The sequence below is a fragment of the Trichosurus vulpecula genome, chromosome 9, assembly GCF_011100635.1.
Source record: "Trichosurus vulpecula isolate mTriVul1 chromosome 9, mTriVul1.pri, whole genome shotgun sequence".
Lineage (NCBI taxonomy): Eukaryota > Metazoa > Chordata > Mammalia > Diprotodontia > Phalangeridae > Trichosurus > Trichosurus vulpecula.
Genome location: NC_050581.1, coordinates 41,605,491 through 41,618,467, shown reverse-complemented (window position 1 = coordinate 41,618,467; position 12,977 = coordinate 41,605,491). Strand labels below are relative to the sequence as shown.

Here is a 12,977-nt window from a genome sequence, read left to right as displayed (position 1 = left end):
TGTCTATAATTCTTGGCCACCCACGTGTGATTATGATAATGGTGATGTATGAGAGCCAATCAAGAGCTGCTCTATTATCTAAGAAAAATAAAGTACCCATCCCTTAGCAAAAGGCCAGAGCCTATGACAGAGGGAGTGCTTTAGAGGATCCTCTTCCCCATCTTTCCCCCTCCTTCCCAACTATAACATTAGCAATTATGCATGAGCAAATTGACAAAAAGCAGCAAAATGGGAAAGGAAGAGCAAGATGTGGTCATCCTATCAGTCTAGTCCTGTTAATTCATCTCTGCAATACTGCTTACCTCCAGCCCCTCTTTATCATTCTCTTTTTTTAAGTTTATTTATTTTTAGTTTTCGACATTCACTTCCATAAGTTTTAAATTTCCCTCTGTATCATTCTCACTGCTACAACACTAGTTCAAGCCCTTGTTAATTCTCATTTTGGTTCAAAGGACCTGAGTTCAAATTCTGTCTCTGCTAGAGACAACCTATGTGACTGGGCAACTCACTTAAACTCTCTGGCTCTCAGTTTTTTCATCTGTATAATGAGGTGTGTTGGACTGGATGACCTCTAAGGTCCTTAACAGCTCCAAGTCTTCATCATTTGTAAAGAGAACTGGTTTTTATAAACTCATAGCTTTCCTATAAGAATCAAATAGATGTGAAAAGGCTTTGTAAATTATGCACAAACCAGTGAATGTTATTAGTATTATCTATGTACCACTTAATGCTGTAAAAATTAGTCTACTAACCAGACTAGTCACTGGAGATTTTTTGTTACTGTTGTCCCTTTGAATCAGCCAACCCAATCAATTGTTTAAGTATCACAGATACAACCTTGTGGATTTGAATGCTAGACAATTGAGAAGTAGTATGGTGCAGTGTGGGAAGAGCAGTAAACTCAGCCTCACAAGATCTGAGTTCAGATGCTGCCTCTGCATCACAGAATCTGAGCTCAGATATCTGTTCCACTTATCACCTTGTACAAGTCACCTAATTTCCCTGTACTTCAGTGTCCTGAAGTATAAAATGAGTGTATTGGACTAGATGGCTCCTGGGTATTCTTCCAGCTCCAGATATATGATCCCTATCTACCAATTGTACTCTTTTCCTAAGTAAGCTCAGTGGGAATGTCATTAGCAAATGGCAGCTACATAATGATGAGCTCACATTTCCATCAAAGGTTCATTTAAAAAATGAATTATTAGAACTGTACAGTTCATAAGAGTAAGCATTACAAGTACTAAAACTAACATTCAATAGACATTTAAAAAGATTTCATGCAGAATGCTGTGCTTAATGCTGAGAGAGATTCAAGGATAAAGAAAATAATCTATAACTTAAAAGAGTTTGTGGTCAGGTAGGGAAAATTATACTACTCACTTTACCCCCTCAGCACACATCCATGAACAGGATTTGTGTGCATGAACAGAACAAACAAAGAGAGGTACAAACAAAATGTCCAGACAGTTCAAAGGAGGAAAAGATTATTTCTAGCAGTAGGATCAGAAAAATCTTTATGGAGAAAGTGACATTTGATTTGGATTTTTTTTGAAGTATAAGCAAGATTCAGACAGATAGATGTGGGTGATTAAAAGCTTCTGGGAATAGGTAGTTGTGTGAAAAAAGGTACATAGGCAAGAAATAATGAAACATTTTTCTAAAGAATAGTAAGTAATCCATTTTGACTGGAAAGCAACATGTAGATGAAAGGGAGTAGTGGAATATAAGCCTGGAAAGGAAGGATGAGGTCAAACTATGGAGAACCAGGGAAACCACAAACCAGCAAAATTATGTCCTAGTTTCTATTCAGTTCCACTGAAATTTTTATAATAGTTGCAATTTATATAGCACATTAAGATTTATGAGGTTTATGTTTTATAAGATTTATGTATGTTGTAGAAGATTTATAAAATTTATGTTTTGCATCCATCATCTCATTTGATTTACCACGACATCTTGTGATATACGTACTACTGGTCTTGTTGCACCTAATTTTAAAAACTGAAAGTCAGAGAAATGAAATGATTTGTTCATGATTACAGAACTAGTCAGTTTTGGAGACAGGATTCAAAACCAGTTCTCTCTTAACCTCAAGTCCAGAGCTCTTTCCACTAAACCGCTGAAATTAGTCTCTCTTTGGTTTCAGCAGAAAGTTAGTTCTTTGAGGGTAGGGACCATTTTACTTTTATCTTTATTTTCTCAACACCAACCAGAGTGCCTTGTACATTTTTTACATGCTTAATAAATGCAATGAGTGACTACTGAACTTGGACTTTGATAGAATGTGGTTAATTATTCTGTTGTCTTTTAATTTGGCATCCTCATTCCCATCATAGTAGTCTCATGGTTGGGATTTTTCTTGGTTTGGTGTTCTTACCCTGATCTCTGTTCTGAATTGGTTCAGGTATATGTCTTCCATGATGGAATTTAAAAACCTTATGTTCTGATCTGTCAAGGACAGGTAGAACTCACCTTCTACTTCCAGCATGACCAGTTTGGAATATGCTGTTCCGAGGCTATTCTTGGCCACACATCTGTAATGTCCTGCATCTTCCCTTTGAACATTGTGAATCCTTAAACTCCCAGATTCAAGAATCGCAATTCGGGCATTTTCCTATGAGAAACAGAAAAGGATTCTGTGTTATATGATTAAAAGTCAGGATGTACTGGCTTATGAGAGCGGAACGTTAAATTTTCTGTTTGAGCATTTATATCTCAGAAATCTACAAATGTTACAAAGTAGGGTTTGATTTATTCTTTTGTTCATTGTCTGGACTTGAAGTGGTAAAGAATGTTAATAATGCAGATTAAACTTAAAAGTATGTACTTTTCCCCCCCAGAGAGTTGGTTGTACACAGTAACATTATGAGAAGTAACAGAGAGCAACACTTTTTTGTTGGGTAGGGAAGGCCAAAAGGATGCTTTACTTGAACATTTGCCCTTGATCTAATTTTATTTGTATGATAACCAAAGAGGAACTTGGGAGTAGGCTACAGAAAGGCTACAGAAAGCTACTCAGGGGTTCCTGAGATAAGCTTTGAGGAAATAGTCTCACAATAGGAAAAAAAAATAGAGAAACAGTATTTACAAGTCAGATGGTTGTCCAGGACAATGTACTTCAATCATTACCAGATCCAGGAAATAAAGAAGAATAAACTTAATCATAGCCTAGAACGTTTTGCCCACTTTTTGCTAGATGTCTGACTGGGTATGATTGCACTTTGCCATTGACTGGTGATTAAAAGAACTGCAGTTTTCCCTAACAAAAAAACTCACTAGCTATTGCCCCCTACCATGTGGTAATAGAGAGAAGCAGATGGCTCTGGAGATGACAAATAGCTTTAGTAGATTGTAGCAGAGAGCAACTCAGTGACCATGAAGCTGGTGAAGACACCAAGCAGAGATGATGCATTGAAGAGCAGAGAGGCAGTGCTCCGCAGAGATGACACAACCAACAAAGAAAGGAAAAGGACTGCAGAAGGACAACATCTGAGAACACTGATAGCTTTTGCAGTATTGGAGATGGAAGTTGCCTCAGACACAGTTGTATGCACCACAAGCCTGTGTTCTGGACATGCAGCACTGGAATATGCCCCTTCTGCATTCTCTAGTGCACATGTTCCCTCTGGGTATGGCCTCCAAGTTTGTCCTGTGGCCGCATTTATTTTCTAAACCCCATTGGCGGTTTGGTAACCTTAGGGAGGCTAGACATGACTGTCAGTGGAGGAAACTAATTATTTTATTTGCTATGCTGTCTGATCAAATAGGTTTTGCTTTGAACTAATGGGTCGTCTGGTTGGCTCATAACAGTAAGCATCCATGGGGACTTGTGTATTATTGTTTTGAATGGTCGCCGTGTCACACTTAAAGCTGGGATAGTTTTTCAAGGGGCTTATTGGGTGGGTCTACAGTAATGAAAATGGGAAGGCAATATGACTAAAACAAAGCATCGTGACACTAAATTTCAATTAAAATAGTATTAAGAGGTAAGTCCTCATCATTTAAAAACCAACAAACAACAGCCATGCTGGTGGAAATCATCGACTGTGAGGCAGAAACAGATCCATGATAGTATTAGTTAGCATATCTATTGTGCATTAAAGCTTGCCATGTGCTTTATGAATATTTTCTCATTTTATCCTCACAACTCCGGCAGTCAGGGGTTACTATTATTTCCATTTTACAGATGAGAAGCCTAAGGCAGGTAGTGGTTAAGGGAGTTTCCCAGTTTCAAACAGCTAGTAACGTGAACTCAGAAGATTACATAATTTTAAATGATCTTATTCGGGTCGAAGTACCAATGAAATTGACTTCTTATAATGAAGGCATGATTTAGCACAATTGCTGTGGTATTACATTCCAAAGTTATGATAAAGACTAGAGACATGAAAGATCCTATGAAATGCCTATTTTTCTGCTAATTATTCTCATAAGATAGTAATTTTTTAAAACCATTTGTTTTCTACCCAAATTTTTTATTAGAAACTACATGGAAATAAATAATTTAATTCAACTCTTTCATTTTTTCATTCGTATCACTTAGCCCTCTCCAACAAAATCCTACACTGATGCCACATTATGGCATGGGGGTGAGCCTGGGTTCTCAAATGCTCTCCCAGTGAGTATAGTAGGACATCGCTCTGAGGTAGAAAAGGCTTTGAGTATGGACTCAGAAACAGGCTGTGTCTAGCCTACCTAATTACAAAGAGACTCAGCAGCAGCAGGTTGGCCTTTAGGTGATGGTTATGCTACAGGGCAAAGAGCATTGGTGCCAGAGTCCAAGGATCTTAGTTTAAATCCCTACCTATGATATTTAGTACTTGGGCGGCCTTGAACAAGCCACTTCACTACTTCCCACATGACCTGTTTGGGCTATGCTGTTCCAAGGCTATTTTTGGCTTCACATTGATAACATCCTACAGATAATGGGACTTTGGACAAGTCGGCCTTAACCTTCCCAGATTTCAGTCTCAGCAAAATGAGGGGGTCATTGGAGATTGCCTCAGGGGTGCCTTTCAGCTTTGAATCTTAGATCCTCTAGTTCTATATTTTTTGGGGGGGAAGGAGGAGCAAAATGCAGGCCATGAAGCAAAGAAAATACAAAATGGTCTATCCTTCTCTATCGAGATTGACAGTGAGTAAATGAAAAGTGTGTTAAGAATCACAGAGTTTTTCAATGACATTAGTTTTGCTGTTCTCAAAATGACAGCCAGCAATGATCTGGTTTTGGTGTGGTTAGAACTGTCCTACATTTACATTGGTACCCTCTATACAAGCTAAGTGAAAAGATATAAAGGAATTATAGCTAAATTAAAACATAGCTTGTAGGTTCTCCTCAGAAAGGCAAATAAAGGAGCTGGCAGAATTGGTTTCATCAGGTACCCAAAGGCAGTAAGAAATATCACTTCATGAACCACGTGGTCATCTTGCTTTGCAATACTCATGATGAATATAAACAAACAGATCCCAACGAAGATGGTGGCTATTTATGCCCCAATGGCTGTTGCTAAGAATGAAGCAGAGACATTCTTTGAGGAATTCGACAAGCTCTTCCAAACAAAGTAAACATACATCGAATTTTCGTGACTTCAGTTTAACATTGGCCACAAGGAATGGTGATGAAAAATAAGTTTAAAATGCTTTGAGGTCGAGAAACTAGAGATGCTTAGGGCTTGCTGGTTCCTTGGAATCCTCATGCTGATATAGCACAAATACTTCCTTCGAGAAGAGTCAGAAAACACTGAGTATGTTGAGTGCTACAAACAGCATCGAAAGCATCAAAATTGATTATCTTAAATGGAAAACTGTTCATTGGGGGAGTCACTTCTGAATCCTGATCTGTTAGAGCAGACTAGGGACAGAACCATCCCCTGTAGATCACTGCACAGGGTGTAAGAGCCCTACTATGTACTCCTTAGAGAACTGAGTCCAAGCTTAGGGTCTATGGGATATGGAGACTGCTTCTACATTGCTTCTCCCTGGCCTATGCCTATACTATCCATTGTACCCATAACTTGCCAGGGCATCTGACCATCTCTGTTGGTGTCATCCAATTTGACACTATAGGTTTCTAGAAATAGAGGGGCAGTTGAGTGACACAATGTATAGAGTGCCAGGCCTGGAGTCTGGATGATCTGTGTTCAAATCCAGCCTCAAGCACTTACTAAAGCTGTGTGACCCTGGGCAAGTCACTTAATCCCCATTTACCTCAGTTTCCTGTAAAATGAGCTGGAGAAGGAAATGGCAAACAGATCTAGCATCTTTTTTTTGGTTTTGTTTTGGTTTTTGGGCAGGGCAATTGGGGTTAAGTGACTTGCCCAAGGTCACACAGCTGGTACACGTGTCAAGGGTCTGAGGCCGGATTGGAACTCAGGTCCTCCTGACTCCAGGGCCGGTGTTCTACTCTCTGTGCCACCTAGCTGCCTGTAGCTCTAGTGTCTTTGCCAAGAAACCCCGAATGGGGTCATGAAGACACGAGTGAAACTACTGAACAACCACACTTAAATAGAACTGTTCTGCATGCCCGTATTTCTGGAATCACAACATCTCAGAGGTGGAAGGGATCTCCAAGGTCATTTAGTTCAACCTCTACATAGCCAACAGCCTCCACTACAGTAGCTTAAGTGGTCATTCAGCCTTCACTTGAAAAAACTGGTGAAGGGGAATGCTAGTGAGCAGCTCACTGCAAAACCCCAGTTATTTTGCAAGTTTTTCATTACATTGAACTAATGCAAAATTTGTCCCTTTGCAACTTTGTTCTATTGTATCCTTGGGGTCAAGCAAAACAAATCTTATCTTCTTTCTACACGACAATCCTTCCAATTTTTAAACGTGATTCTGTGGATTTTCATGAACTCTATCTTGAAACTCTCTGATGATTGTGGGTATTAGGGGTCCAAAGTATCATTTATGAATAGGAGAATGGGTCTAACTGCCAAGTTCCAAGTTGACAAATGCAATAGGCTTCTACAAACTTTTGTTTTCCTGGTACAAGACACCTTTCAGGCTATCTAGGCTGGCATTTGTATGTAATATAAATCATTTACCTTCGTTGGCAAAAGTCGACAAATGATGTAGATATGGAAATCTAATTAAGGCTCTTAAGGCCTCAGTCATATCTTTCATTCCAATGATTTCTCAAGGGTACCCAGGCATCAAGGCCATATGATATGCTGCCTGCTGCTGGGGTGGCCACATTGCACCTCCCCACCCCCATGCTTTCCAATGTAGCCAGAACCAGATTAAAATGTAATTGGTCAATATATAACAAAATAAATAAAAATACAATGGAACATTCTTAATATATGGTTTTTTCAGTCAATATGCAGCTAGCAGGGATCCTTATGTATAGTTTGTGTCGTTTAGTCATTTTTCAGTTGTGTTTGACTTTTTGTGACACCTTTTTGCGGGGAGTTGGCAAAGATACTAGAGTGGTTTGCCATTTCCTTCTCCAGCTCATTTCCCAAACGATGTTACTTGCTGCTACTGTGGCTGTGTAAGACCATTAATACCAACACACAGGAGGGCTGCCAGCACAGGTTCTTTGATCTGCTTTTCTAAGGAAAGAAACTTTAAGGGGTTTATAATCTCACTTTAATCAAACAGACATCTATCATTCACTTAGTTCAGGGGAAAAAGTCAGCACCCTGAACTTCAGAGCAAATACAAACAGAGAAAATATCAACAGACAGGCTTCTAGCTTTCTGACCAAAGCTATGCATGCATAGTTACTAGAGAGAGAAGCTCCAACATCTGGGTTTTCAAAGACTGGGGGGCTCCTTAATGGCTACCCAGAGTCTCCACACCAACACTCTTCCAATGAGTGAGCCCCAAAACAAAATGCTAACCTGAGAGTAAATTCTTCTTCTTCAGGGTCAAAGTGCTTCACACCTCTTGAGGGTTTCATACCTCTCATGACCTAATTAACAAAAGAGTGTAGGCCTTCCTACAAACAAAGGCAAGACTCAATCAAAGGCATTTGATTGCCTTAGTGCTGAGAAGCACTCCAAAACAAAAGACAACAAAAGTCCCACTTTGCTTGCCCTTATACACAGTGAGGAAACTGGGGCAGAGTTAAGTGACTTGCCCAGGGTCACATAGCTAGTAAGTGTCTGAGGCCACATCCGAACTCAGGAAGATGAGTCCTACTGTGCCACATAGTTGCCTAAATCTGTGATCCATGTTTGGTCAAATCTTCCCTTGGGATGGTTGCATGGGGGCATTCTTAGTCAACTCTCATTTCTTCTGAACAATTTTTTTCAGATGGAACAGGGAAACTGGTCCTGCTTCTAAGATAACCAAAGTTATCACAATAATAGTTCACTACCTCAGGACTCTCTGGTTCATGGTTCCATGGTTCATGCACTATGAAGTCACTCCCTTCAATTACCACTTCCTACTGTGTCATTTGTAACACATGTTGGAAATAGTTTCAGCCCCCACTTCCCCCTCATACTGCAGTTAGTAAAGTGTGAAGATCCTTGGCACGCTCCCTACTCCCAAATTTGATGATCCCATGTCCTCAAGCATTAATGTACTTCATTAAGCAGGTTTTCCCATTTTCTAACTCATGGAACATGTCAAATGCAGGGACCCTGATGCTCTAGCAGCTGTCTAGGAAGTGTGTCTGACACCTGCCACTTCTGTAGAACCCAGTAACATGTTTACCGTCAAGGGCTCAAATTTCTCCTTTCCTTTTGGGGTAAGAGTGTGTCCAGGAACTAAGGGCCACTTCCTGTGGACAATTCATTAAGGATACAGTTGCTGTCTCTATCTCAGAACTTGTTCCAACACCTGGGCCTATATTTTTGATGAAACAGGAGGTTTAAGACTAGAAGAACCCTACTTTAAGGGTTTCGCCATTTTGGGTAGCTCTCTATGTTGTCCTAGATAGTTCAATTTTTTTTTCTCATGACCTCATGGCAAAGGTAGGTGATTTTATGATTATTTTCTAGGCAACTTCCTCTTCAAGTATCTCTCTAAGGAATTTGGGAAGTTCTGCTACCTTAGGAAACTCACATAGAGCAGAATTTACATTATCCTCCCCCCCCCCCATAAATGCTCTTATCTAGCATTTTACACAGGCCCAGAAATACCAAAATACTATATAAGACCTCTTTAGTGGTATCTTCATAACAATTCATGGGTATTCCCCAAATCAATCGTACTTTGTGTAGTTTTGCAATCATTTAAGCCCACCATTTCTCAAACAATGGAGAAGCTATTCCATAGTTCACCCTCAAACTAGAGTGAACCACAGTTTAGGCCCTGAAGCCTCAAGAATTCCTTAATACGTGCAAGGGGTGTGATCATGACTCAGCTATTGCAGATGCAGAGGGTATGTAGGTAATACCTGGGTCTTTCCTCCAACTTCCAGGTTCCCCCTGAAGATGACTATACCAGGTTCAAAGTATTCTGTGGGATCACTCTCCTGAGTCCCTACTGGTGGGTTTCATTCAATAATCAGCCAGATAATACAATTAGCTCAAAGCAAAGGCTCTTATTAACAATAGTGGCAACAAAACATCTTCTCCACAAACATGGGATATATTCTCTCACAAATATACCCAATATCATCAGAGAACATGCGTGCTCAGGACTTTTTTGCAAGGATCAGAAAATCATGTCTCTGATGGAGTAGGGCTGCCAATGTCTTCACATCCTTCTCAATGACCTTGGCCTTTAAACACTGCCAGATGCTGTTCCACTGGACATTTCTGGACACTTCATACATGTAACCTTCACCTCCTCCATCTTCTGGTTCAGCTGAAACTCTCAGTTAGGTTCTGTAGGGATCTTTATCCTGGGACCATCAGGAAGTTCCCCCAATTCTGTTCTCTCGGAATCTTGGCTCTGAACCTTGCTTTCTCCCACGTATCAGGATTCTATCTCCAGGTACCAAGCCTCCCTCTTCTTGCCTCTCTTGTCACAAAGGGCTGGGGTTCAGGAAGCTATGTCCTAATTTCTCCTCTCAGGGTTTGTGGAAGCATGTTCCTCTTACTGTCTTGTGTTTCTAATACAGGATGTTACTGCTGGTGGGGGACAGAGGGAGAAGGAAAAATACTTTCTTTCTTTGTTCCACATTGCTAGAGATACAGGTAGAGAGATGAAGAGGGAGTCCTCAAGGGCTCAGTCTTTCCTCTAGAGCAGACTCAAGGTTGCTTTCCACAGTCAGGCTGTCTTGCTCTTTTTTTTAATTAAAATTTTTTATTTTTAGTTTACAACACTCAGCTCTGCATGTTTTTGAGTTCCAGATTTTCTTCCCCTCCCTCCCCTTCCCTCTCCTCCACAAGATGGCATGGAATCTGATATATCTTCTACATATACCTTGGCATTAAATTATTTATACAATAGTCAAGTTGTAAAGAAGAATCATGACCAATGGAAGGAATCATGAGAAAGAAGAAGCAAAACCAAAAAAAAAAGAGAAAAAAAAGAAAAAAGAAGACAGAAAATAGTTTGCCTCAATCTGCATTCAGACTCCATTGTCTTGCTTTTTATAATGCCAAAAGGTGTGACTGATCTTCAGACATAGAATTTGAGTTCACTGAGTACCATCAACTGGATTTATTCAATGCCTGATACTCTATTATGTTATCAGATTGTTTAAGAAATTCTTAAATTCCCCATTTTTATCATGGAGTCCCCTGAATCAATCAATAAACATTTATTAAGTGACTACTGTGTGCCAGGCACTATGCTAAGTACTGGGGATATAAGAAGAAGGAAAAGACAGACCCTGCCATGAAAAGGCTCATAATTGAATGGGAGAAATAACATGCAAACAAATACATACAAAGCAAGATATATGGAATAAATAGATAAAAAATAAGAGGGGAGGCATTAGAATTAAGAGGAGTTGGTGAAATCTTCCAGTTAAAGAAGGATTTTGGTTGGGACCTAAAGGAAGCTAGGGAGGTTAGTAGGCAGAGAGGAGGAAGGAGAGTGTACCTTCCTACATGTGCTTACATGGATAGTCTCAGATGAGTCCTTTTTCTCTAAAATGGAATCATTTTGACAGAGCCTCTCATGCCATGAAGAACCAAATTCTCCTTGGAAGGATTTCCTTATTTATCTTGGCTTGTAGCTAAACAAACATATGCATGGTATTGCCCATTAAGAGGCAGCTACCTCCCTACTTCCAGGTATATGATTTAACATAATGTAGGAGAAAATTTTATTGAAAGTCAGAGAAAACCAAACAGAAGCCCTTAAATGAGCAATTAATCCAAAAGTCACAAATGTAAGGCCCCATATTAATGATATCTTCTGTTGGAACCTACACAGACAACACACACACACACACACACACACACCCTTTTCTTTATCAATCTTCTGATCTCTAGCAATAGAAAGGGAGGTGGCATTATTTTTCTCTCTCCCTACGTGACTTTGTGCCCTTCCTTAAAACTACTTCAAGCTCAGTAATTCATTAGATTTCTCACTGGCTTATATCATAGGATTTAATGCCAGGGGAGATCTGAAACCTTGCCTAGTCCAACATCCTGATTTTACAAATTAGTGGTCTAAAACACAGGCTGGATAAAAAATTTATGCAAGAACACAAAGTAAATAACAAGGCAAAAATTTGGACCCAGTTGCAGTGCTTTTCCTACTATACTTCACTTCCTCTCGAGCAAAGAAATTCTTTTAAGATTTACCAGTCTTTCAATATGATTTCCTCTGTGCAATATGAGGGCAAAATCTCAAGTCTTCCTTTTCTTTCTAGGTACTACTGCTCTGCTCATTGCCCCTTCCCTCTTAATAATAGAAGAGGAAACATGGGTCTGGAGTCAAAGGACCTAAGTTCGAGTCCAAACTCTACTATTTACTATTTATACAATCACAGACAAATCACTTCCCTTTTCCTCAGCCCAAGTTTCCTCATCAGAGACATGAGACGGTTGGATGAGATAACCCTGAAGTTCTTTTTCCAGTTCTCAATCTATAATGATCTCAAAACACTTTGATCAATCTACCACATACCATGGATAACTTCATGTGAGGTACACTAATGAATGCTTGGTGGAGTAGTGAACTCAACCATTCTGGAGAGCAATTTAGAACTATGTCCAGGAGCCTATAAAACTGTGCATATCTTTTGACCCAGCAATAGCAGTACTAGGTGTGTATCCCGAAGAGATCAAAGAAAAAGATAAAAGACCTATATGTACAAAAAAGTTTATTTCAGCTCTTTTTGGGGTGGCAAAGAATTGGGAATTGAGGAGATGCTCATCAGTTGGGCAATGGCTGAACAAGTTGTGGCATGAGTATGATTGAACACTATTGTGCTATGAGAAATGATGAGGTGGGGGTGGTTTCAGAAAAAAACATGTCAAGGCCTATATGAACTGATGCAAAGCCAAGTGAGAAGAACCAGGAGATCATTGTGCATGCTAACAGAAATATTTTAATAATGATCAATTGTCAAAGATTTGGCTACTCTGAACAAGACAATGATCCAAGACAATTCCAAAGGAATCATGATGAAAAAATTATTATCCACCTCTAGAGAGAGAATCGATGAACTCAGAGTGCAAACTAAGTATAACTTTCTCACTTTCATATTTTTTTTCCTTTTTAAAAAAAAACCGTGGCTAATATGGAAATATGTTTTGCAGGGTTTCACATGTGTAATTGACATTGTATTGCTTGCCTTCTCAGTAGATGGGGAGGAAGTGGGAGGGAGAAAAAGAATTTAGAACTCAAAAGTTTTAAACAAAAGGAATGTTAAAAATAAATAATTTTAACAAGAAAAATATTAATTTTTCTATGTCTCTCACTATGAGAGACAGGTTGGTAAAAGAAGTTAGCACCAATACTTGGATGACAAGAAAAGACTAGACACCGAGAGACCAATTAGGAAGCTATGGCAGCAGTCCAGAAGATATAAACATGGAATTATATGACTGATATGAATAACTAATAAAATTATAATAAGTCTTTGAAAATGAATATTTTATGTTAAATACACT

General features: G+C 39.4%; 1 protein-coding gene across 2 annotated transcripts in view; it reads right to left on the bottom strand.

Annotated features, from left to right (window-relative positions):
* MUSK (muscle associated receptor tyrosine kinase) overlaps positions 1-12,977 on the bottom strand; it is a 208,486-nt gene that overhangs the window by 115,269 nt on the left and 80,240 nt on the right. For both annotated transcript variants that reach the window (XM_036739041.1, XM_036739042.1), the window contains exon 5: positions 2,476-2,617. In XM_036739041.1, coding sequence (XP_036594936.1) covers positions 2,476-2,617 — 142 coding nt within the window. The remainder of the gene's footprint in view (positions 1-2,475; positions 2,618-12,977) is intronic.